Source organism: Cherax quadricarinatus, chromosome 15 (genome assembly GCF_038502225.1).
Source record: "Cherax quadricarinatus isolate ZL_2023a chromosome 15, ASM3850222v1, whole genome shotgun sequence".
Lineage (NCBI taxonomy): Eukaryota > Metazoa > Arthropoda > Malacostraca > Decapoda > Parastacidae > Cherax > Cherax quadricarinatus.
Window position 1 is genome coordinate 37,102,043 of NC_091306.1, and position 25,316 is coordinate 37,127,358.

The window sequence follows — 25,316 nt, forward strand, 5'->3', positions numbered from 1 at the left end:
AAGCCTTCTCTGGGGTTACTTCCCTTCTTTGTCTTTTAATGCCACTAGGACCAGCTTGAGACTCACTGGACCCCTGAAGTGGGACAGGGTTTTGTCACTAAATATGTTGCAGATATGGCTTGTTTCAGCTTTGTCAGGGTGGTACTTCTCAGCAAAACTTTGCACATCATTCCACTTTGCACAGATGTTCTTAACCCTTTGACTGTTTCAGTCGTATATATACATCATACGAGCCACCATGTTTGACGTATATATACTCAAAAATTCTAGTGGCTTTAAATCAAGCAGGAGAGAGCTGGTAGGCCTGCATGTGAGAGAATGGGTCTGTGTGGTCATTGTGCACCATATAAAAAAAAATCCTGGAGCACGCAGTGCATAATGAGAAAAAATCTCTGAACTTTTTTTTTTTATTAAAACGCCGACTTTGTGGTGTATTTTTGTATAGTATTTATGGTTGTATTCTCTTTTTTTGGTCTCATTTGATAGAATGGAAAACATATTATAGAAATAGAGGTGATTTTGATTGGTTTTACTATGAAAAGAACCTTGAAATGGAGCTCAAATTAGGGGAAATGTTTGATTTTTGCCGATGTTCAAAAGTAAACAAATGATGTCATTGTCCAATAAATGTCCAAGTAGCCATTCTAATATGCAGTCATGAATGGGTTGACATTATTTATACAATTATTACAATATTGCAGTAGTCTGCATAACAGTAAATCTTCTATTTTTTGTTTGAATAAAAATTCAAAATAGAAAGCAAGATTAATGTCAGAGGGGCCTGGAGACGTAACTGATGAACAAAGAAAATGTTATTTTAGAGCCAGGAATGTCTGCATTGTTCATTCTGAACCCTATTTTGAAATTGGCATATTTTTTAATTTGCGTGAAATTGGCTGAATTGCAAATTTCTGACCACGTTATTGGGTAGTTGAAATCAGTAAATCGGCAGTTTCTTGTACTAAATCGATAGAACAAATGGAGTTCTAAAGAAATAGCTATGAGTTTGGTCGACTGGAACAATGGAATTAGCCAAAAATAGGGCTCAAAGTGGGCGAAATCACCGATTCGTAAATATTTCCGAGGTCACTAACTTCGTGAGAGCATAATTCCATAAGTTTTCCATCAGATTTCGTTCTTTTGGTGTCATTACCATCGGGAAAAGATTCTCTATCATTTCATAAGAGTTTTTTTTTTTTTTCGAAAATTTTTCGACACCAGGAGACACCTCAGGATTTGGGGTTTCAACAGTCCAGGGGTTAGTCAGTGAAGAAGGCACCTCCTTCACTTCCTCTTCCTCCTCCTCTGAAGCAAGTTCTTCAGCTGCAGTCTGTTGCTGTTCAAGTTGAAGCTCTTGTAACTCTTCCGTGGTTAGTTCTTCCTGTGGTCCTCTAACTCTTCCACATCCTTGCCACTCACTTCCAACCCCAGGGACTTCCCCAGTACCACAGGAGAGTCCACAGGGTTAGCAGGGTCAGTGTCAGCCTCATACTCTTCAAAATCTCTCTCTTGGACACAGTCTGGCCACAGTTTTCTCCAAGCAGAGTTCAAAGTCCTGGCAGTCACTCCCTCCCAAGCCTTACCTATAAGGCTTATGCAATGGAGGATAGTGAAGTGATTCCTCCAGAACTCTCTTAGGGTCAACTGAGTGTCCGAGGTCACTTCCAAGCATTTTTGAAACGGTGCTTTTGTGTAGAGTTTTTTGAAGTTAGAAATGACCTACTGGTCCATGGGCTGGAGGAGAAGAGTGGTGTTAGGAGGCAAGAACTTCACTTTTATAAAACTGAAGTCCCTAAACACTTGGTTTTCCAAGTCTGGAGGATGTGCAGGAGCATTGTCCAGTACCAGGAGGCACTTGATTGGCAATTTCTTTTCCAGGAGGTATTTTTTCACACTTGGGCCAAACACATCATTAACCCACTCATTTAAAATTTGCCTTGCGACCCACGCCTTATGATTAGCTTTCCACATCACACACAATCTATTTTCATGACATTGTTTTTCTTGAACACACTGGGATTTTCCGAGTGATACACAAGTAAAGGCTTCACTTTAAAATCCTCACTAGCATTACCACACAACAAAAGGCTTGTGTCCTGGCAGTGCCTTTTCCTCCTGGGTAATGTAGGTCCTGTTTGGCATTTTCTTCCAAAACGGGCCTGTTTCGTCACACTTGAACATTTGTTGGGGTTCAAATCCTTCAGCCTTTACATAGTCCTGGAATTCGTGAACATACTTTTCACCTGCACATTTCTCAGAACTTGCAGCCTCACCATGCCTTACAACACTGTGTATGCCACTACGCTTCTTAACTCTATCACACGATCCTTTGCTTGGCCTAAATTCACAAACTGTAACACTTGTTCCAGGCATTTTCTTTGCAAGATCCTCATGCAATTGCCTTGCCTTCTCACAAATAATCGACTCCACAATACTGTCTCCCACTAATTCTTTTTCCTTAATCCACAATAATAATAACTTTTCCATCTCTTCCATTATTGGTGGTCTTTGTTTAGTTAGAAAAGTTACTCCTTTTGCAACATTAGCATCTTTGATTTGTTCTTTCTTTGCCAGGATGGATGTAATTGTTGATTTATTCTTGCTGTACATCCTGGCAAGTTCCACCACCCTCATACCACTCTCAAACTTTTCTATCACTTCACGCTTAAATTTCATGGTGTTTCTCACTTTCTTTACCACAGGAACTTTCTTTGGAGCCGTGGTTACTTATTTCACAGTTGCACTGCAAAAAACACAAACTACAATGGGAAATAAGCAAAATGCTTGGTTGTATGAGCAGAAGCTTCCTCAGCCACCGAGAGACACGGCCAAACTTATGCGCAAGTGGCCCCAGCCGGCGGATGGATGCGTCCTAAATGGCTGATAACTGGGCGCTGAAAACCCGGCCGATCACCGAGTTGGCTGATAACAGAACCAGCTGATAACCGGGGGTCCACTGTATAATATAATAATAATACATATAATAATACATGTATAATAATAATGTACAGGTCCTCCACAAATCCGGCATCATTGGGACCTGTAGTGTGCCGGATTACTGAGTTTGCCGAATTACAGAGTGGCTAGGTTAGAATACACTTAATAAAATTAACCAACTTGACTTACACAGTTCATTGAACATCGGCAAAAATTGAACATTTCCGCTACTTTGAGCTCAATTTCAAGGTACTTTTCGTCATGAAAGCAATCAAAATCATGTCTGTTTCTGTAATATATCTTCCATTCTATCAAATGAGTCCAAAAAAATGAGAATACAACCATAAAAACCATACGAAAATATACTGCAAAGAGGCAGCTAATGGCTGAGAAGTGAACTCCCTTATTTATCGTCCGTCTTTTTTATTTTTGTTGTATGTTAAGAAGCATCTTTCCATCATACATTGCCCAAGTTTCAATGAGATAGCACAACAAACAACCGAGAAAAAAAAAATATTTACCAAAAATCATATATGGCAAGCCCAAGCCAGGTACTGGAAATAAGTCGCTTTGTCTGACTTTTCTGGGTTATCCCAGGTTCTCTATACATACACTGCTATGTATGATAATCTATGTAACTGTATTTGTGTATACCTGAATAAACTTATTTACTTCTAGTCTGTCAACTGAGTACAAGAAACTGCCCATTCACTTATTTCAACTACCCAATAAAGTGGTTGGGAATTGGCAATTTGGCCGATTTCACACAAATTTCAACAGATGCCAATTTCAAAATAGGTCCAGAATAAACAATGCACACATTCCTGGCACTAAAATAACATTTTCTCTGTTCATTACTCACGGCTACAGGCCCCTCTTATATTACTCTTGCTTACCATTTCGAATTTTTATTCACAAAAAAATAGAAGATTTACTGTTATGCAGACTGCTGCATTATTGTAATAATTGTATAAATAATATCAAGCCATTCTTGACTGGCAGGCGGACAGGTATTGGACGGTGACGTCATTTGTTTACTCTTGAGCTTTGCTAAAGGATAGAACATTTTTGCTACTGTGAGCGCAATTTCAAGGTACTTTTCGTCATGAAAGCAATCAAAATCATATCTTTTTCTGTAATATATCTTTCATTCTATCAAATGAGACCGAAAAAATGAGAATATAACCATAACAACCATACAAAAGTATACTGCTAAGCAGCCGCTAATGGCTGAGAAGTGAACTCTGCTATTTATGGTCTGATTTCTTTCATTTTTGGTGTACGTGAAGAAGTATCTTTCCATCATACATTGCCCAAGTTTGAATAAGGTAACCCAACAAACAACTGAGAAAATAATATAGTAATAATAATAATAATAATAATAATAATAATAATAATAATAGTAATATCTTTATTTACTACACGTACATGTACACGGTACACAGGCCTAGCTGACATCAGTGACATACTGCTATATAGAAAGCCGCTTGTTATGCTGAGTATTTCAAGAAAATTAGGTCAGTGTCCCAGGATAACACCCACACTAGTCGTCTAACACCCAGGTACCCATTTACTGATGGGTGAACATAGACAACAGGTGTAAAGAAATACGCCTTTTGTTTCTACCCTGGCTGGGAATCGAATATTTACCAAAAATCATGTATGGCTAACCCAAACCAGGCACTAAAAATAAGCCACGTTTACTTTTTTTGGGTTATCCTAGGTTCTCTACACATATACTGTTATGTGTGATAATCTATATAGAGAAAATAACTTTTGTTTCAGGTTTATGGTGCAGTACGAGTGTATATCACAGTTAGCCCTGCGTTACACTCCATTTTCTCTAATATAAGCCAACAAGACAGGGATAGGAGAATGGTATTTGTTTACCATATCCTCTTCATACCTCCGTTGAACTGCTCGGTGTTATGCCAGATATTATTCATTCTGGAGTATTAACCCTTTGAGGGTCGACAGGCCCTCTCCGAAACTCGTTCTCAGGGTCGGCCAAATTTAAAAAAAAAAAACAAATATTTTCTCTTATGAAAAGATAGAGAATCTTTTCCCGATCATAAAGACACCAAAAGTTTGAAATTTGATAGAAAACTTACGGAATTATGCTCTCGCAAAGTTAGCGGTCTCGGCGATGTTTACGCATCGGCGATTTTGCCCACTTTGAGCCCCATTTTCGGCCAATTTCACTGTACTAGTCGACAAAAAACATGAATATTTCGCTAGAACTCCATTTTTTCTATCGAATGGGTGCAAGAAACCACCCATTTATAAATTCAACTATCCAGTACAGTGGTCAGAATTTAGCAATTTTGCCAATTTCACACAAATTTCAAAAGATGCCAATTTCCAAATAGGGTCCAGAATAAACAAGAAAGACATTCCTGGCACTAAAATGACATTTCCTCTAGTCATTAGTCACGTCTCAAGGCCCCTCTTATATTCTTTTGCTTTCCACTTTGAATTTTTATTCTCACAAAAAATATAAGATTTACTGTTATGCAGACTACTGCATTAGTGTAAAAAATGGTATAAATATTATTGGTGCACTTGTAAAAGAATATTAGACTCACCAGTTGATGTGTATTGCACGCTTGGCACGATTTGTTTACTTTTGAAGTTTGGTAAAAATCGAACATTTCTGCTACTTTGAGCTCAATTTCAAGGCACCTTTCATTGTAAAACCAGTCAAAATCATCTCAATTTCTGTAATATGTCTTCCATTCTATAAAATGAGACCAAGAAAACTAGAATACAACAATAAATACCATACGAAAATACACTGCAAAGTCGCCGATTTATTAAAAAAAAATGGTCCAAGTTTTTTTTTTCTCATTATGCACTGTGTGCTGCAGGATTTTTTTTAGACTGTGCACACTGACCACATAGACCCATTCTTTCATATGAAGGCCTACCAGCTTTCTCCCACTAGATTTGAGGCCGCTAGAATTTATGAGTACTAGTACGTCAAAAACCCCTACGCGTAAAACGTACTAGTACGACCAAAACCCTCAAAGGGTTAACATGTTTTATGTTATTTATATTGTTTATTATGTCATATTAGATCAATTGTGATAGGCAAATAAGCTGTAGTGTTGATATTAGCATAATAATAAAGCATATTCTCCTGCTTCATGAGACTGAGCTCATTGCAACCGATAGTGGCTTCAAAGCCACTTTATCTTTAATGGATAATGTACTGTGTAGGTGCTTTACATAATAAGAAGCATTTCTTTTATTCATTGGAACCATGGCTAGGGCTAAAAGTAAGCAGGTTAAAACAATAAATGGAGAAAAAGAAATTGGAATGACTTATGCAGCAAGTAGCGCCACCAAACAGTACCAGCAGGTTGGTGTGGCGACCCTGGAAATTTGAAATTCTGCTAGCCAAAATTAGTGCCAAATAACTGAAGGAACCGAATAACTGATTGCCGGATTTGTGATGGCGAACCTGTGCTATATAATAATAATTATAATAATAGACAGCTTCAAAAGGTCGTCGCTAGATGGCAGTGATTACCACAACAATGCGGGAGGGGTTGTGGCCACCTCCACTTGTCACGTTATAACTTATTTCATTCGTTCTTGAGTATATATCAAGTTTCTATGTTATATTATTTATTATGTCATATTAGATGAATTGTGATAAACAAATAAGCCATATAGATGATATTAGCAAAATATTGAAGTGTCTTGTTGTGCCTCCTGAGAGGAAAATTGACTCTGCAAATGAGCAAATCCAGATGCAAACAAGGCCATGGAACAGATTAAACTTGTAAGTAGAGGTTCCACTGTGCAGTACACTACTGTATAAACATTCAGAAATATATCAGAAATGTTGTTAATGGTGCAAAGGTGACATTAAAACTATATCAGAGATGGCTGACACAAACCCATTACCCTTATAGTATACTCCTCACTTAGTGACAAACTCATTTACTGACGTGGTCTTAGGAACGGAACTCCATCGTTAAGTGAGGAGAGGCTGTACTGTCAAAATGAGCTGATACTGCCACCAATACTTTGGCACACCCCTGCTTTGTATATTCTCTGGCTCTGCAGTTTTGCCTGTCTTAAAAGAGACTGCTAGAGTGCAGCAATAGAGAGAAGAGAATAGAGAGAATGAGTGATTTGAGGAGTAATATCATTAACTTGGCATCTCTTGTGTTGAAGGCTCTAGTTATCTAGCCTATTATTTTTTTTTGGCTGTGATTGTAACATTGTTGTGATCCTTGAATGTGTATTTAAAGGGGGCCAAGACTTTTCAACACCCTCCCTTTATGCATAAAGGGAATTACCAACAGATCCCTTGCTGTCTTCAAGAAGACATGATAAGTTCCTCAAGTCAGTTCCTGATCAGCCAGGCTGTGGTGTTTATTTTGGAGTGCACGCTGCCAGCACCGTCTGCCAACTTGATCAGGCCATCAACCAGGAGCCCTAGTCTGGGACTGGGCTGCAGGGGTGCTGACCCCCAGAATTGTCTACAGTTAATCTACAGGTGATGATGGTAGTTCATGCTATATATTTTTGAAGTGTATAGTTGTGGATTTTTGTAATAGAGTAATGTTGGGATAGGGGGACTCCTACTACAGTTGATTGTCACATAGCAGTTTAAGCTTATAAATGTTCTCGTATTGACCCAGCTGCTCATGAGTGTTGATGAAAAAAATTCATGTGTATTTATTATTCTTACTAGGTGATGTTGTTGAGCCAAACAGCTTGCACATTATCATCTTGGCATTTGACAAGTACTGTCGGATGCGTGGTCTGCTCAAGCGTTTAGAGGGCGTGGAAGAGGAGTACATGCGAAGTCGAATTGTGGTGGCATTAGGTGGTTTTGTGGTTCCTTCAAGACGAACACGGATGCTCTTCTGCAGAGATGTATTTGACTACCCTGAACTGGAAGGTCATGACCTACTATGTAATCATCTCTGTAAGTGCCCAGCATCTGGAAACAATCCCTGTCTTCTTATAGGTTTTTAATTTTTGGTTTATTAGATATTATTTTTAATCACTCATTGTCTGAGCTTATTAGGTAATCAATGTTTCTGATGCTCACTCAGTTTTACAACAGAATTAAGATTTCTAATATACTCTGATAGTTAATACATGGGCTTTTGTAGATACAGCATTTAAATGTTTACATGTTTTAACATTACAGCATTTTGCATTTTCTTTATGAGCCTCTTTTTTTTTTTATTCCAAACTCAAAAGTAATTGACAACAGTACACTAGACCTGTACTGGCTGATAATAGACATACCACCAACAGCACCTAAGCTTCAAGGTCGACCGAGAAAGAAACGGAAGAAACCAACAGATTCAGAGTCAGAATCGTCAGAAACATCAGAAGATATCCGGCCCCGTCTTAAAGGCAAACCAGGTCTCACTGCGAAACCCAATGGTCTCAGAGTATTGGACCGAAAAAGTAGTTCACGGGCGCATTTATCACAGGTCAAAAATGACTTCTCAACGCCAGCCTTAAACCGTCTCATAGAGGTGGACTTCATGTCTAAGCTTCACAAGTTCATGAAGGATCGTAACACACCAATCACGAGACTTCCACATATAGGTTACAAACAATGTAAGTACTAAGTGCATGAAGTGTTTTGTTTAAAGCTTTGTTCATTTTTATGCATATGGTAAGTAGTGGCCGTATGTTAAGCTTTGTATTAAAAATACAGATGGAGATGTTCTCACTTTCTGGCGGTAAAATCTCTACAATAACAGTGCAGTGTTTATTAAAACACACCTTCATTATAAGCCTCAGCTGTACTAGCATATGTTTTCTGTGTATAATTTCCTAAACATCACCCCTCACTCATTACTCTTAATGTATGGTTGTTTATTTTTTCAACTCACTGACCACCTCTCACTGCGGCAGGGTGACCCAAAACAGAACAAAATCATATTTTTACAATTAGTAATTTATACAGGAGAACAGGTTACTAGCCCCTTGCTCCTGGCATTTTAGTTGCTTCTTAGGACATGCATGACTTGTTTTATATACAGTAATCATCAAAACCGAGATGGGCACTTGCTGCCAGAAATTCTGAAAGGTTCATTTATGTATGTACTTTGCATAAATGATGCCATACTTAAAATGTTATGGATTAACTTAAATCAAGTTTTTTGACAATAGACCACTAGAACATTAATAAATTTTTAATACAGTAAGTCAGGAGTCACATTTTGTCTTCCTGCCTAAGCAGCATGTACTACGTTACCATAAATGACACTATCTTGCCCACATTCTCACGAAAGATGAATATTTCCCTGGCTGCAGAATTGGCTCTTCTGTTCTTCACATACAGTGGAACCTCAGTACTCGAACTTCATTTGTTCCAGAAGGCTATTTGAGTGCTGATCTGTTTAAGTACCAAGCGAATTTTTCCCAACCAATTTCCTTTTTGGTTGGCTGTTATCACTAATCTTCATAGGCCCCATGGTGACTTATTTATATAAATAATATAAAAAGAACACCAAAAAATGGGAAGAAACGTGAAATAGTTTACAGCAAAGTTCTGGTAGGTCGTGTTTGTTGGGTCGAGTGCCAAGCAAACAGTTGGCTACTGAGTGATTTTTTTTTTTACCAAACAAAGCTTTTGAATACTGAATTGTTCAAGTAGGGAGCTGTTCGAATACCGAGGTTCCACTGTATTTAACCCTTTAACTGTCAACCGTTGATCTATGTTTTACTGCTAGCGCTCCGAATACATATTTTGAAAAAAAAAAAAATTAAAACAAAGAGGGCAATTTTCTGTGTGTAATAAGATAAAAAAAATTTAGGGTCAGTACATACCGAGATATAAGGCTGTGAAGTTGGCACTAGATGCTCACATTTCTGCCACTTGCAGAAATGTTAAAGATAGATAGATAGATAGATAGATTAGATATATATATATATATATATATATATATATATATATATGTATATGTATATATATATATATATATATATATATATATATATATATATATATATATATATATATATATATATATATATATATATATATATATTTTTTAATTTTCTTAATTTTTATGGTATTCATATTCATATAGTTTATTTGGACATGATACATAGTTGTACAAGGAATTATAGTAGTTGGGTGAACATGCCAAAAGCCCCTTGTATGCAAAGCACTATGGGCAGGCTTAAAATGAACTTAAATTAACAAGCAATAAAAGGTTCAGTGGTAAAAATTACCGTAAAAGTACAGTTGAGTATTTGAAACAATGAAATTTGAACATTTCGATATTGAAGCATTATAGTTGTACAAATTTGTTGCATTACAATGTATAACAAACAAGATGATTAATTTACTGTATGTTGTCTTGAAGTTTAAAGATTTAAATAATTGGGAGAATTATTGGTAATGTTAAATATTGATTGATTTTTTAGTCCTGGGGGAGTAAGTGGTTTTTTAGAAGAGTCTTAAATTGATTTTCAGGCCTGGCTACTTTAGTATGTTCTGGTAATGAATTCCAGATTTTGGGGCCCTTTATGTGCATAGAGTTTTTACACAGTGTGATATGGACATGGGGTACATCAACAAGAGATCTGTGTCTTGTGTTATGATTATGTGTCCTGTTAAGGTTGGTGAGAAGTTTGAGTGGAGGGTTTATGTTTGCGTGTATTGTTCTATGTATGTAGTAGGCACATGAATATGTGTGGATGTTCTTTATGGTGAGCAAATTTGGACTTTTGAAAGAGATGGAGTATGCTGTTGGGAGTGGGAATTTGTTATCATTCTGATTGCAGCCTTTTACTGGGTTATTAGAGGCCTTAGGTGATTAGATGTTGTTGATCCCCATCCACAAATTCCATTTGTGAGATAAGGGTAGATGAGTGAATGATGCAATGCAAGGAGACCAGATTGTGGAACATAGTACCATATCTTTGATAGTATGCCTACTGTCTTAGAGATTTTCTTGGAAATTTGTTGTATGTCTGGAATATGAGGCTACTGTCTAGGTGGATTCCTAGGAATTTTTCCTCTGTGAGTCTTGTGATGGGTGATCCATTTAGTGTTCTGGTAAGTGGAACATTTGCAGCTCTGGTTCCAGACTGAATGAAATAGGTTTTGTCAGTATTTAGGGTAAGTTTATTCATCATCATCCAGGTGGATATTTTCTGCAATTCAGCATTGACAGTGTTGGCGAGTATGGCTGGGTTTGGGTGTGAGAAGAAGTATGTAGTGTCACCTGCAAATAATATGGGTTTGAGTGGCTGTGATGCATTCGGTAGGTCATTGATGTAGATGAGAAAGAGGAGTGGTCCAAGGACACTTCCCTGTGGGACTCCTGCTGCGATTGGTTGTATGGAAGAGTTTGCACCATTCATGTACACATATGATAATATGTATGATAATTATGTTTAGTGATTATGTTTGAGTGAGGTGAAAGTGTTGAATGATGATGAAAGTATTTTCTTTTTGGGGATTTTCTTTCTTTTTGGGTCACCCTGCCTCGGTGGGAGACGGCCGACTTGTTGAAAAAAAAAAAAATATGTTTGGATTTCATAGCCAATTGTTGTTCAGACACAAAGATTAAGTATAGAAATAATTATCATACTGTCACAAACACAAATATACATACTGATAGGTGAATATGTACTCCTTCTTCTTTCAATACTACTACTTCTCTCAAACCAGCTGTATCCCACCGATGTATGGTGGCCCAAAAGGAAAAACAAAAAAGTTTCTCCTTTTAAATTTAGTAATATATACAGGAGAAGGGGTTACAAGAACATAAAAACGTAAGAACATAAGAATGTAGGAACACTGCAGAAGGCCTACTGGCCCATACGAGGCAGGTCCTTATCAAAACGACATCTACCCAAAGCTACTCAAGAAATAACTCCTGTACCCCTTGACACCAATCAAACCCAGCCCCTCCCACTCATATATTTGTCCAGTCTCTTCTTAAAGCTACCCAAGGTCCTAGCCTCTATCACCCCACTGGGAAGATTGTTCCACGCATCTACAACTCTGTTAGAAAACCAGTACTTACCTATGTCCTTTCTAAATCTAAATTTATCCAACTTAAATCCATTATTCCTGGTTCTTACCTGGTTCGACACCCTCAGTACTTTATTAATGTCTCCCTTGTTTATGCCCGTCATCCACTTATACACTTCAATGATATCTCCCCTCATTCTACGCCTCTCCAGAGAGTGGAGATTTAAGGCTTTAAGTCTATCTTCATACGGGAGGTTCCTTACACAGAAAATCATTTTAGTCATTCTTCTCTGTATGTTCTCTAACGAGTCTATGTCCATCCTGTAGTAAGGGGACCAAAACTGAGCAGCATAATCTAAATGAGGCCTCGCTAGTGATGTATAGAGCTGCAAAATAACTTTTGGACTTCTGTTACTTATACTTCTTGAGATAAATCCAAGTAATCTGTTGGCCTTGTTGTGCACACTAAGGCACTGCTGTCTTGGCTTTAGATTTCTGCTCACCATGACTCCCAAGTCTTTTTCACATTCTGTATGACCAAGCTCTACTTCACCTAGATTATAGCTTCGAGGGTTATTTTCATTACCAAGGGCAAGTACCTTACACTTATCCACATTAAACTTCATCTGCCATTTTTCAGACCAAGACATTAATTTGTTCAAATCGTCCTGGAGTTCATTGATATCCTCCTCAGAGTGAATTATACGGCCTATCTTTGTATCATCAGCAAACTTACTCATGTCACTAGTAATCCCTTCATCAAGGTCATTAATGTAAATTATGAACAGGAGAGGGCCTAAAACTGATCCTTGTGGAACGCCACTAGTGACTAATCCCCATTCAGATTTCACTCCATTAATGGTAACTCTCTGCTTTCTATTGGTAAGCCATGCCTCTATCCATGCTAGAACTTTACCTCCTATACCATGAGCTGCCACTTTTCTTAAGAGTCTCTTGTGAGGTACTCTGTCGAAGGCTTTACTAAAATCCAAATAAACAATATCATATTCCTTATCACTGTCAACTGCCTCAAATGTTCTATTGAAGAACGTCAGTAAGTTTGTCAGGCAGGAACGACCTCTCGTGAATCCATGCTGAGATTCATTTATCAAGTTATGCTCTTCAAGGTGACTTCTGATAATGTCAGCTATAATTGATTCTAATAACTTGCCCACTATAGATGTCAGGCTTATTGGACGGTAATTTGAAGTAGTGGACTTATCCCCTGATTTGAATATAGGAACCACATTAGTCATCTTCCACAACTCTGGCACAACACTGGTAAGGATGGACACATTGAATACACTCATTAATGGCTGACTAAGCTCCATCTTGCATTCCTTAAGTACCCTTGAAAACAACTCATCGGGTCCCGGGGACTTATTTTGTTTCAGTTTGTCTATCTGTTTAATAACCATGTCCCTCGTGACAGTAATATTAGTTAATTTAAATTCATCAGGAACTAAATAATTGTTAATTACTGGAATCTCATTTACATCTTCCTGTGTAAAAACTGACAAAAAATAGTCATTAAATAAGGAACACATTTCCAGTTCATTATCCGTCAGCTGTCCATTCCCAGATTTCAGAGGTCCTACTTTTTCCTTCACCTTTGTCCTATACACTTGAAAGAACCCCTTTGGATTAGTCTTTGATTCATTAGCAACTCTAATTTCATAGTCACGTTTAGCCTTTCTAATCGCCTTTTTTACTTCTCTTTTAAGCTGAACATATTGGTCAGTAAGGTTAACCTCTCCTCTTCTGATGCGCCTATAAATTCCCCTTTTCTCCCCTAATAGATGCTTTAGCTTCCTGTTAACCCATTTGGGATCGTTATTAATAGACCTAATTTCTCTTTGGGGAATGTATATACTCTGGGCACTGTGTGCATTATTAAGAAAACAATCATAAAAGCAGATCCCTTCATATTCATAAGTATGATTATCGTCAATAAAATCATTAGCTAGATAACCCCAATCAAGCCCCTTGCTCCTGGCATTTTAGTCACCTCTTACAACACACGTGGCTTCTGGAGGAAGAATTCTGTTCCACTTCTTCATGGACATAAGAGGAAATAAGTAAGAACAAGAACTAGTAAGGAAATGGATGAAAACCCATAGGGGTGTGTATATATATATATATGCTTGTACATGTATGTACAGTGTGACCTAAGTGTAAGTAGAAGTAGCAAGATGTACCTGAAATTGTGCATGTTTATGATACAGAAGAGAGTCACCAGCAATCCTACCATCATGTAAAACAATTATAGGTTTCCATTTTACACTCACTTGACAGGACAGTAGTACCTCCCTGGGCAGTTGCTGTCTACCAACCTACTACCTAGGAGTCACATACTGTTGTCTTCAAATATATTATACAAGTTATTTACAGGTCCCTGCAATGTTTTTAGAAGTCCTGAATTGTATGATACTCCATGAAACATGGTTTCATACAGAGTGCCACCCCACATTGCTAACACATGAATCATGTGCCCTTCCTCTGTTGAGGTCACCTTGTGTTGCAAGCACACACAATAGACCTAGGTAGTAGACTGGTAGAAAGGAAACCCATACTTGTTTTACACAATGGTAGGAATGCTGGTGTCTTTTCTGTCTGTCTCATAAACATACAGGAAAACAGGTATGTCTTAATACTTCTACTTAATCTTATACGTGTACAGGTATATGTAGTGCGCCTCTGTATACACGCCGATCTGAATTATCAGATTGGAGGGAGAGTATGGAAGAAGGGAAAGTACTCAGATATATGGAAGCAGACTTGTCAGCAGATGGATCTGTGACAGACTAGGTGAATCATAGAATTGATAAAGGGGAAAAGGTGAGTGGTTCACTGGGAGTCTGTGGAAACAACATTATCCATGTAAGCAAATAGGGGAATGTACAAGAATATAGTTATCCCAATGATCTTTTATGGGTGTGAAGCATAGGTGGTGAATGTTGCAATAAGGAGAAGACTGAAAGCAGTGGAGATGTCATGTCTCAGGGCAGTGTGAGGTGTGGATATAATCGAGAGAATCTGTAGTTTGGAAATTAAGAGGAGGTGCAGGGTTACTAAAAGTATTATCCAGAGGGCTGAGGAGGGGCTGTTGAAGCAGTTCAAACATTTAGAGAGGATGATACAAAATAGAATGACTTGGAGAGTGCATAAATCTGTAGTGGAAGGAAAGTGGGGTAGGAATCAGCCTAGGAAAGGTTGGAGGGAGGGGGTAAAGGAGGTTTTGTGTGTGAGGGGCTTGGACCTCCAGCAAGCATATGTGAGCATATTAGATAGGATTGAGTAGAGACAAATAATTTTTATGACTTGATGTGCTGTTGGAGTGTGAGGAAGGTAACATTTTTGAAGGGATTCAGGGAAACTGGCAGGTCGGACTTTAGTCCTAGAGGTGGGAAGTACAGTGTCTGCATTCTGAAGGAAGGGGTGATGATAAGTTGCCATTTTGTAACTTTAGTGTAGGTGCACCTCTGGCAAGACAGTGATGAAGTGATTAATGATAAAAGTGTTTCTTCTTTTTCGGGTCCTCTGCCTTGGTGGGAAATGGCCAATATGTTAATAAAAAAAGAAAAACTTTTTTATTCTGGGTAGACAGTAGGACAGTAGGTATGTGATGAAGTGACAGTTACTGAGCATTCGCTCTGGTACTTTTCCTTCTGTTTGTGAGTAAGGGACAGATCTGGTCTATGATACTGGGGATAATATCTGCATATAGCAGTTGTTTCCTGGTCTTTATTTGGTACATAATGAAGGTGTTGAGTATTGCAGTGTCTACAAGGTGGAAAAATACTTTCATGTACCACTTGCAACTCCTACAAACACAATCAATGAAACCTATTTGCACATCACACTTGTCAACTGGTTGCATGTTGTTCTTATAGGCAACAACAGCAGCTGGCTTTACAGTGGGTTCATTGGTGTCCTTGTTCACTTTGTTTGTATCATCTTGTTTCTGTTAATGGTTGACAGCAATGTCATGTCCCATTTGTTACACCACATCAGCGCCATGATGTCATTGGCATGAAATGCACTGCACCATCAGCACTGCCTCCAGTGAACCTTGGCATATTTATATTTCTTCTCACTGTTCCACACACATCGGTATTGTTCACACAGAGGAAATCAGAAAGCATAGGGCTTGTATACCAGTTGTCTGTGAAGAGTGTATGACCTTTGCCAAGGTGTGGTGCCATCATCTCATGAACACCCAGAGTGTGGTGCCATCGTCTTATGAACACCCAGAGTGTGGTGCCATCATCTTATGAACAACCAAGGTGTGGTGCCATCATCTTATGAACAACCAAGGTGTGGTGCTATCATCTTATGAACAACCAAGGTGTGGTGCCATCATATTATGAACAACCAAGGTGTGGTGCCATCATCTTATGAACAACCAAAGGTGTGGTGCCATCATCTTATGAACACCCAGAGTGTGGTGCCATCATCTTATGAACAACCAGAGTGTGGTGCCATCATCTTATGAACAACCAGAGTGTGGTGCCATCATCTTATGAACAACCAGAGTGTGGTGCCATCATCTTACGAACAACCAAGGTGTGGTGCCATCATCTTATGAACAACCAAGGTGTGGTGCTATCATCTTATGAACAACCAAGGTGTGGTGCCATCATATTATGAACAACCAAGGTGTGTTGCCATCATCTTATGAACAACCAAGGTGTGGTGCCATCATATTATGAACAACCAAGGTGTGGTGCCATCTTTTTATGAACAACCAAGGTGTGGTGCCATCATATTATGAACAACCAAGGTGTGGTGCTATCATATTATGAACAACCAAGGTGTGGTGCCATCATATTATGAACAACCAAGGTGTGGTGCCATCATATTATGAACAACCAAGGTGTGGTGCCATCATATTATGAACAACCAAGGTGTGGTGCCATCATATTATGAACAACCAAGGTGTGGTGCCATCATATTATGAACAACCAAGGTGTGGTGCCATCATCTTATGAACAACCAAAGGTGTGATGCCATCATCTTATGAACACCCAGAGTGTGGTGCCATCATCTTATGAACAACCAGAGTGTGGTGCCATCATCTTATGAACAACCAAGGTGTGGTGCCATCATCTTATGAACAACCAAGGTGTGGTGCCATCATCTTATGAACAACCAAGGTGTGGTGCCATCATCTTATGAACAACCAAAGGTGTGGTGCCATCATCTTACGAACACCCATTATTATTATTATTATAATCAAGGGGGAAGCGCTAAACCCGGAGGATTATACAGCGCCTGGGGGGGGGATGTGGAAGGCATTCAGGCTTAATTCGGGGAACTGGAGCACAGATCCAATTCCCTAAATCAAGAGCCCCTCACCAACATCAAGGAACCTTCCTTGAGGGGTACGAACACCCAAAGTGTGGTGCCATCATCTTATGAACGACCAAGGTGTGGTGCCATCATCTTATGAATACCCAGAGTGTGGTGCCATCATCTTATGAACAACCAAGGTGTGGTGCCATCATCTTATGAACACCCAGAGTATGGTGCCATCATCTTATGAACAACCAAGGTGTGGTGCCATCATCTTATGAACACCCAGAGTATGGTGCCATCATCTTATGAACAACCAAGGTGTGGTGCCATCATCTTATGAACAACCAAGGTGTGGTGCCATCATCTTATGAACAACCAAGGTGTGTTGCCATCATCTTATGAACAACTAAGGTGTGTTGCCATCATCTTATGAACAACCAAGGTGTGGTGCCATCATCTTATGAACAACCAAGGTGTGTTGCCATCATCTTATGAACAACCAAGGTGTGGTGCCATCATATTATGAACAACCAAGGTGTGGTGCCATCATCTTATGAACAACCAAAGGTGTGGTGCCATCATCTTATGAACACCCAGAGTGTGGTGCCATCATCTTATGAACAACCAGAGTGTGGTGCCATCATCTTATGAACAACCAGAGTGTGGTGCCATCATCTTATGAACAACCAGAGTGTGGTGCCATCATCTTACGAACAACCAAGGTGTGGTGCCATCATCTTATGAACAACCAAGGTGTGGTGCTATCATCTTATGAACAACCAAGGTGTGGTGCCATCATATTATGAACAACCAAGGTGTGTTGCCATCATCTTATGAACAACCAAGGTGTGGTGCCATCATATTATGAACAACCAAGGTGTGGTGCCATCTTTTTATGAACAACCAAGGTGTGGTGCCATCATATTATGAACAACCAAGGTGTGGTGCTATCATATTATGAACAACCAAGGTGTGGTGCCATCATATTATGAACAACCAAGGTGTGGTGCCATCATATTATGAACAACCAAGGTGTGGTGCCATCATATTATGAACAACCAAGGTGTGGTGCCATCATATTATGAACAACCAAGGTGTGGTGCCATCATATTATGAACAACCAAGGTGTGGTGCCATCATCTTATGAACAACCAAAGGTGTGATGCCATCATCTTATGAACACCCAGAGTGTGGTGCCATCATCTTATGAACAACCAGAGTGTGGTGCCATCATCTTATGAACAACCAAGGTGTGGTGCCATCATCTTATGAACAACCAAGGTGTGGTGCCATCATCTTATGAACAACCAAGGTGTGGTGCCATCATCTTATGAACAACCAAAGGTGTGGTGCCATCATCTTACGAACACCCATTATTATTATTATTATAATCAAGGGGGAAGCGCTAAACCCGGAGGATTATACAGCGCCTGGGGGGGGGATGTGGAAGGCATTCAGGCTTAATTCGGGGAACTGGAGCACAGATCCAATTCCCTAAATCAAGAGCCCCTCACCAACATCAAGGAACCTTCCTTGAGGGGTACGAACACCCAAAGTGTGGTGCCATCATCTTATGAACGACCAAGGTGTGGTGCCATCATCTTATGAATACCCAGAGTGTGGTGCCATCATCTTATGAACAACCAAGGTGTGGTGCCATCATCTTATGAACACCCAGAGTATGGTGCCATCATCTTATGAACAACCAAGGTGTGGTGCCATCATCTTATGAACACCCAGAGTATGGTGCCATCATCTTATGAACAACCAAGGTGTGGTGCCATCATCTTATGAACAACCAAGGTGTGGTGCCATCATCTTATGAACAACCAAGGTGTGTTGCCATCATCTTATGAACAACTAAGGTGTGTTGCCATCATCTTATGAACAACCAAGGTGTGGTGCCATCATCTTATGAACAACCAAGGTGTGTTGCCATCATCTTATGAACAACCAAGGTGTGTTGCCATCATCTTATGAACAACCAAGGTGTGGTGCCATCTTTTTATGAACAACCAAGGTGTGTTGCCATCATCTTATGAACAACCAAGGTGTGGTGCCATCTTTTTATGAACAATCAAGGTGTGTTGCCATCATCTTATGAACAACCAAGGTGTGGTGCCATCATCTTACGAACAACCAAGGTGTGTTGCCATCATCTTATGAACAACCAAGGTGTGGTGCCATCTTTTTATGAACAACCAAGGTGTGGTGCCATCATCTTACGAACAACCAAGGTGTGTTGCCATCATCTTATGAACAACCAAGGTGTGGTGCCATCTTTTTATGAACAACCAAGGTGTGGTGCCATCATCTTACGAACAACCAAGGTGTGTTGCCATCATCTTATGAACAACCAAGGTGTGGTGCCATCATCTTATGAACAACCAAGGTGTGGTGCCATCATCTTATGAACAACCAAGGTGTGGTGCCATCATCTTATGAACAACCAAGGTGTGGTGCCATCATCTTATGAACAACCAAGGTGTGGTGCCATCATCTTATGAACAACCAAGGTGTGGTGCCATCATCTTATGAACAACCAAGGTGTGTTGCCATCATCTTATGAACAACCAAGGTGTGTTGCCATCATCTTATGAACAACCAAGGTGTGGTGCCATCATGAACAACCAAGGTGTGTTGCCATCATCTTATGAACAACCAAGGTGTGGTGCCATCATGAACAACCAAGGTGTGGTGCCATCATCTTACAAACAACATCACCAGAAATGCCCAACATCCACCTGGTATCATTCAGTGTGTTTCTTCCAGTGTAGACAGCAATGTTCAACACCTTGCCACTCACAATCACACATAACAAAAAGTTTTATACCAAAGCGATTATGTTTACTTGGTATATATTGTTTGAATGACAGTTGTCCCTTGAACAGAATCAAGGACTCATCAAAAACAATGTTCCTGAAGAGATAGCAGTAAGCACTGAATTTTTGTTTCAGATGCATAAACACTACCCGGGTTTTGTATAGCAGGTCATTTCTGTTGGCCCTATTCCTGTCTGAGAAGTGCAACATTCATAGCAACAGCATGAATCTGTTAAAGTGGAGGTGGTCATGGAAGATGAGTACTGTGCTCATACATATGAGGCATAAGCATACCATTGCCAAAAAATAAATGCATTTCTTTCACAGTTATATCTCTCCATTTCAATGGCCGTAACAATTCTGCAACATCTGTGTTGTCCACTATACAGGTAGTAATGTTTGTCTGGGTGACGATCAGGTTCATGATGGGCTCATCAGAGTATAGTTGGACATTCTTTAACTCTGTGGATTCATTCATGATAGGACATTCTGGAAGGATGTCACTTCCACTATTGAAAGGATGTGGCACAAATGTTGTACATTCCTTCAAATTCCATTCATGGTCTGACAGTGCATGATGGACCTGTAGCATGGGGTATGGGGGAGCTGGAGGTATGAGAGTGGAGGCAGCACATGGTGGAGTGGGGGCCGGGCAGTCCTTTGTCTGCCTGCCCAGCAAGCCATGTGGCCCAGGCACCATGCTACCCTCCTCCTCCTCCTCCTATATCACTGTAACTCGTAGAATCCCCCAAGGGCATCCGATCAGTCTCGTCACTTATATCACTTTCACTATCTTTCAACAAACTGGCCATATCTCACCAAAGCAGGGTATACCTGGAGTGGGTTTCAGGGGTCAACACCCCCGTGGCTCAGTCTGAGACCAGGCCTCATGGTGAATCAGGGTCTGATCAACCAGGGTGTTACTGCTGGCTGCATGTAAACTGATGTATGAACCACAGCCCGGCTGGTCAGGTACTGACTTTAGGTGCCTGTCCAGTGCCTTCTTGAAGACAGCCAGGGGTCTGTTGGTAATCCCCCTTATGTATGCTGGGAGGCAGTTGAACAGTCTTGGGCCCCTGATGCTTATTGTGTTGTCTCTCAGTGTATTTGTGGTGCCCCTGCTTTTCATTGGGGGAATGTTGCATCTCCTTCCAAGTCTTTTGCTTTTGTAGGGAGTGATTTTCGTGTGCAAGTTTGGTACTAATCCCTCTAGGATTTTCCAGGTGTAACTTATCATGTATGTTTCTTGCCTGCATTACAAGGAATACAAATCAAGGGACTTAGCCGTTCCCAGTAATTTAGGTGCCCTATCATACTTATGTGTGCTGTGAAAGTTCTTTGTACACTCTCCAGGTCAGCAGTTTCACCTGTCTTGAAGGGGGCAGTTAGTGTACAGCAGTATTCCAGCCTAGAGAGAACAAGCATTTTGAAGAGACTCATCATAGGCTTGGTATCCCTAGTTTTGAAGGTTCTCATTATCCATCCTATCATTTCTCTTTTAAACTTTAGTAATATGTATAGGAGAAGGGGGTTACTAGCCCCTTGCTTCCAGCATTTTAGTCGCCTCTTATGACACGCATGGCTTACGGAGGAAGAATTCTGTTCCACTTCCTCATGGAGATAAGAAGAAATGAACGACAACAAGATCTAGTAAGGAAATAGAAGAAAACCCAGAGGGGTGTGTATATATATGCTTGTACATGCATATGTAGTGTGACCTAAGTGTAAGTAGTAGCAGCAAGATGTACAGTTGTCCCTCGATAATCGTAAGGCTCGATAGTCATAATTTTCGAAAATCATAATGTTATTTTCGTCACAACATTGGCTCGCGAATCATCATTTGACCCACAAATAGTCATTCATCTGGGACGCGTACACACAGCCCCGTGCCACCTCACACTCCATTCCCAGCCATTGTGTCATTGTTTATCAGTGAGTGAGGATGATCCCATGAGTTCATACGATACATTTCATAATCCATTCGTTTTAGCGCTTGCAACTGCTAAATAAGTCACCATGGCTCCAAAGAAAGCTATAGTGCCAGGCCTTTGGTAAAGAATGTGAGAAACACATATAATTTAAGAAAAAGTTTGTGGAAAAATACAAAAGTGGTGGTGGTAGAGTGCTAGCAGTTGTGATAGTTGTAGAGGGTGGTAGTGATGGTGGTAGAGAGTGGTAGTGATAGTGGTAGAAAGTGGTAGTAATGATGGTAGCAGTTGTGATAGTGGTAGAAGGTGGTAGTGATGGTGGTAGAGGGTGGTAGTGGTTGTGATGGTGATAGAGGGTGCCTTCTTCAGTGATTCAACGATTCTACCAACTCCTCCAATGTTGTTGGAGTTATATAGGGCTACAGAAAACACCATTGCCTCAGCTGCTGCTTCACCAACATTATGGACGGCTTATGCTCTCAGTGGCCCTTATACACCCAACAACAACACAACACCTCTTGTGACATTCATAATGACTTATTTTATTCATTCTAGAGTATATTCCATGTTTTTATGTTATTAATATTGTTTATTATGTCATATTAGTTGAATTGTGATAGATAAATAAGCCGTAGAGTTAATATTAGTGTCATATTCTCCAACAATAAACTCGCCCCCCCCCCCTCTGCCCAATCTGCCATTCACCAACAAAAGTCTTCAGTAAAGGTAAGTGTAATGTTAAATGTTCATTTATACATTTTATTAGTGCTTTACATTTATTTGGCATTCTTTTCTGCATATAAATCTATATTTAAGCTAGGGAAGTGACCTAGAGTCCTTATTGAGGGGGATTCCCCTTCCAAACAATAACCTTTCTTCCCTCTCTCCTCCTCTCTGTCTTCCATTCATCAACAACAGCCTTCAGTAAAGGTAACTGTCATGTTAAATGTTCATTCTTTTGTGCATGTAAATCTATCTTTAACCTTTCGACTGTTTCGTTCATATATATACGTTTTACACGCCACTGTTTTGGACGTATTTAAACGCGTAAATTCTAGTGGCTTCAAATCAAGCAGGAGAAAGCTGGTAGGCCCACATGTGAGAGAATGGGTCTGTGTGGTCAGTGTGCACCACATAAAAAAAGTCCTGCAGCACGCAGTGCATAATGAGAAAAAAGAAACTGACCATTTTTTTGTATTAAAATGCCAACTTTAAGGTATATTTTTGTATAATATTTATCGTTGTATTCTCTTTTTCATGGTCTCAGGTGATAAAATGGAAAACATATTACAGAAATAGAGATGATTTTGATTACTTTCTCCTTGAAAACGACCTTGAAATTGAGCTCAAAGTAGCGGAAATGTTTGATTTTTACCAATGTTCAGGAGTAGGCAAATCACACCACACGTCCAATACATGTCAACTGGGGAGTCTAATGTTCTTTCACTAGTGCACTGATATTATTTATACCATTTTTACAATAATGCAGTAGTCTGCATAATAGTAAATTTTGTATTTTTTGTATGAGTAAAAAATGAAAATAGAAAGCAATAGTAATATAAGAGGGGCCTAGAGATGTGACTAATGAACAGAGGATATGTTATTTTAGTGCCAAGAATGTCTATATTGTTTATTCTGCACCCTATTTTGAAATTGGCATCTTTTTTATTTTGCTCAAAATTGGCCAAATTGCCAATTTCTGACCACTTTATTGGGTAGTTCAAATCAGTAAATGGGCAGTTTCTTGTACTCAACTGATAGAAAAAATGGAGTTCTAAAGAAATAGCTATGAGTTTGGTCAACTGGAGCAACGGATTTGGTCAAAAACAGGGCTCAAAGTTGGCAAAATCGCAGATGCGTATATGTTGCCAAGACTGCTAACTTCGTGGGAGCGTAATTCCATGAGTTTTCGACCAAATTTTGTACTTTTGGTATCATTACCATTGGGAAAAGATTATCATTTCATGAGAAATTTTTTTTTTTCCAAAAATTTTGCAAATTAGAATGACAGTTTCAGAAAGGGGCTTGCAACAGTCAAAGGGTTAAGGTAAAAAAAAAAAATTGTTGTTGGTACTTCTGGGTGTCTGGAATGAATTAATTGGATTTACGTTATTTCTTATGGGGAAAATGGATTCGCAAATCGTCAATTTCGATAATAGTCACGCTCTCTGTAACGAATTAATTACGAAAAACGAGGGTTCACTGTACCAGAACCACTACCATCCATTTCTGTCGACAACCAACAACTATCCACCTCAGCCCAGTAGGGCCACACCATCCATGTCCACTCTCTCCACAATCATCCACACACACCATTACCCACAATTTAAGGTAAGAAATACTGTTATTTCTATTGCATTTGTAGTCTTAAGCAGTAATATATCACGACAGTGAACTACAATTACATGTTCACTTTTATTTTCGTAAGATCTGTTGGTCTAAATAAAAGTTGTTTGGCTTTTTGGGGGCTCCCAGGAACATAAGCCTATTTTCCCTATAAGTTATTCAGTTCATTTAGCATGATTTTTACCTAACACTGCATTTTCAGGAACATAACTACCGTGCTAAATAACGGTCTACTGTATATCGATTTTCTTCATAACTCCTAATCTTAAATGCTTTAATCTTTCCTTGCCACTTTAAGCAACATTTGTATGCCTACAGGGTGCCATGATTGCTTGGTAGATTTAAAATATGGCAATTAAAAGATCTAAACTCAATCCACAATCAAAAATAAACACAGTTAGCTCCTAGCAGAGGATAGTTCTACATGGTATGAACCGAAGACTGGGACAAGGGTGGTGGGAGTGGTGGATGGTGGGGAGGGGGGTGAAAGGTGGTGGAGGATGGCGGTAGGTCTACCCCATTGAATCAGTGGTCTAACCCACAACCAAAAGTATCCCGCAGGTGACGCTCCAAGTTTTTTCCCCTCCCGCAAATTGAACCGTGTTTAAGTTAATTTTATAAAATGTTGTATTAAATTGTGCCCCACTTCTTCAATAGTGCTATAACAAAAACATGCCAAATAAACCCTTGTTACATAACGGTCTACTGTATTTCAAAAATAACTTCACCAGTTGGTAAAACAATCATTCTTTTATGTTGTCTATGAAATTCATTGCATTCCTTTCATTATTAATGCCGCTGTCTTAAGATATAAATGAATATCTTTCTTCTGAGATAATCAGCGAAAATGAACGCACACCTTTTTTTTTTTTCTTTTCTTTTTTAGAAAATAGTTTTTTGTTTAAGTTTTATGGTGCATTACAAGTGTTTAGCACAGTTAGCCCTGTACTACACTACGTTCTCTCTAATATAAGCCCTTAAGACAGAGATAGGAGGATGGTACTTTTATCC

The 25,316-nt window shown here is 39.4% G+C and overlaps 1 protein-coding gene across 3 annotated transcripts in view; it reads left to right on the top strand.

Moving 5' to 3' along the window:
- LOC128692049 (uncharacterized) overlaps positions 1 to 25,316 on the top strand; it is a 766,247-nt gene that overhangs the window by 504,149 nt on the left and 236,782 nt on the right. For 2 of the 3 annotated variants that reach the window (XM_070085289.1, XM_070085290.1), the window contains 2 exons: positions 7,646 to 7,882; positions 8,206 to 8,532. In XM_070085289.1, coding sequence (XP_069941390.1) covers positions 7,646 to 7,882; positions 8,206 to 8,532 — 564 coding nt within the window. Of the gene's footprint in view, positions 1 to 7,239; positions 7,448 to 7,645; positions 7,883 to 8,205; positions 8,533 to 25,316 lie in introns of all 3 variants that reach the window. The other variant, XM_070085291.1, reaches the window with a different exon arrangement.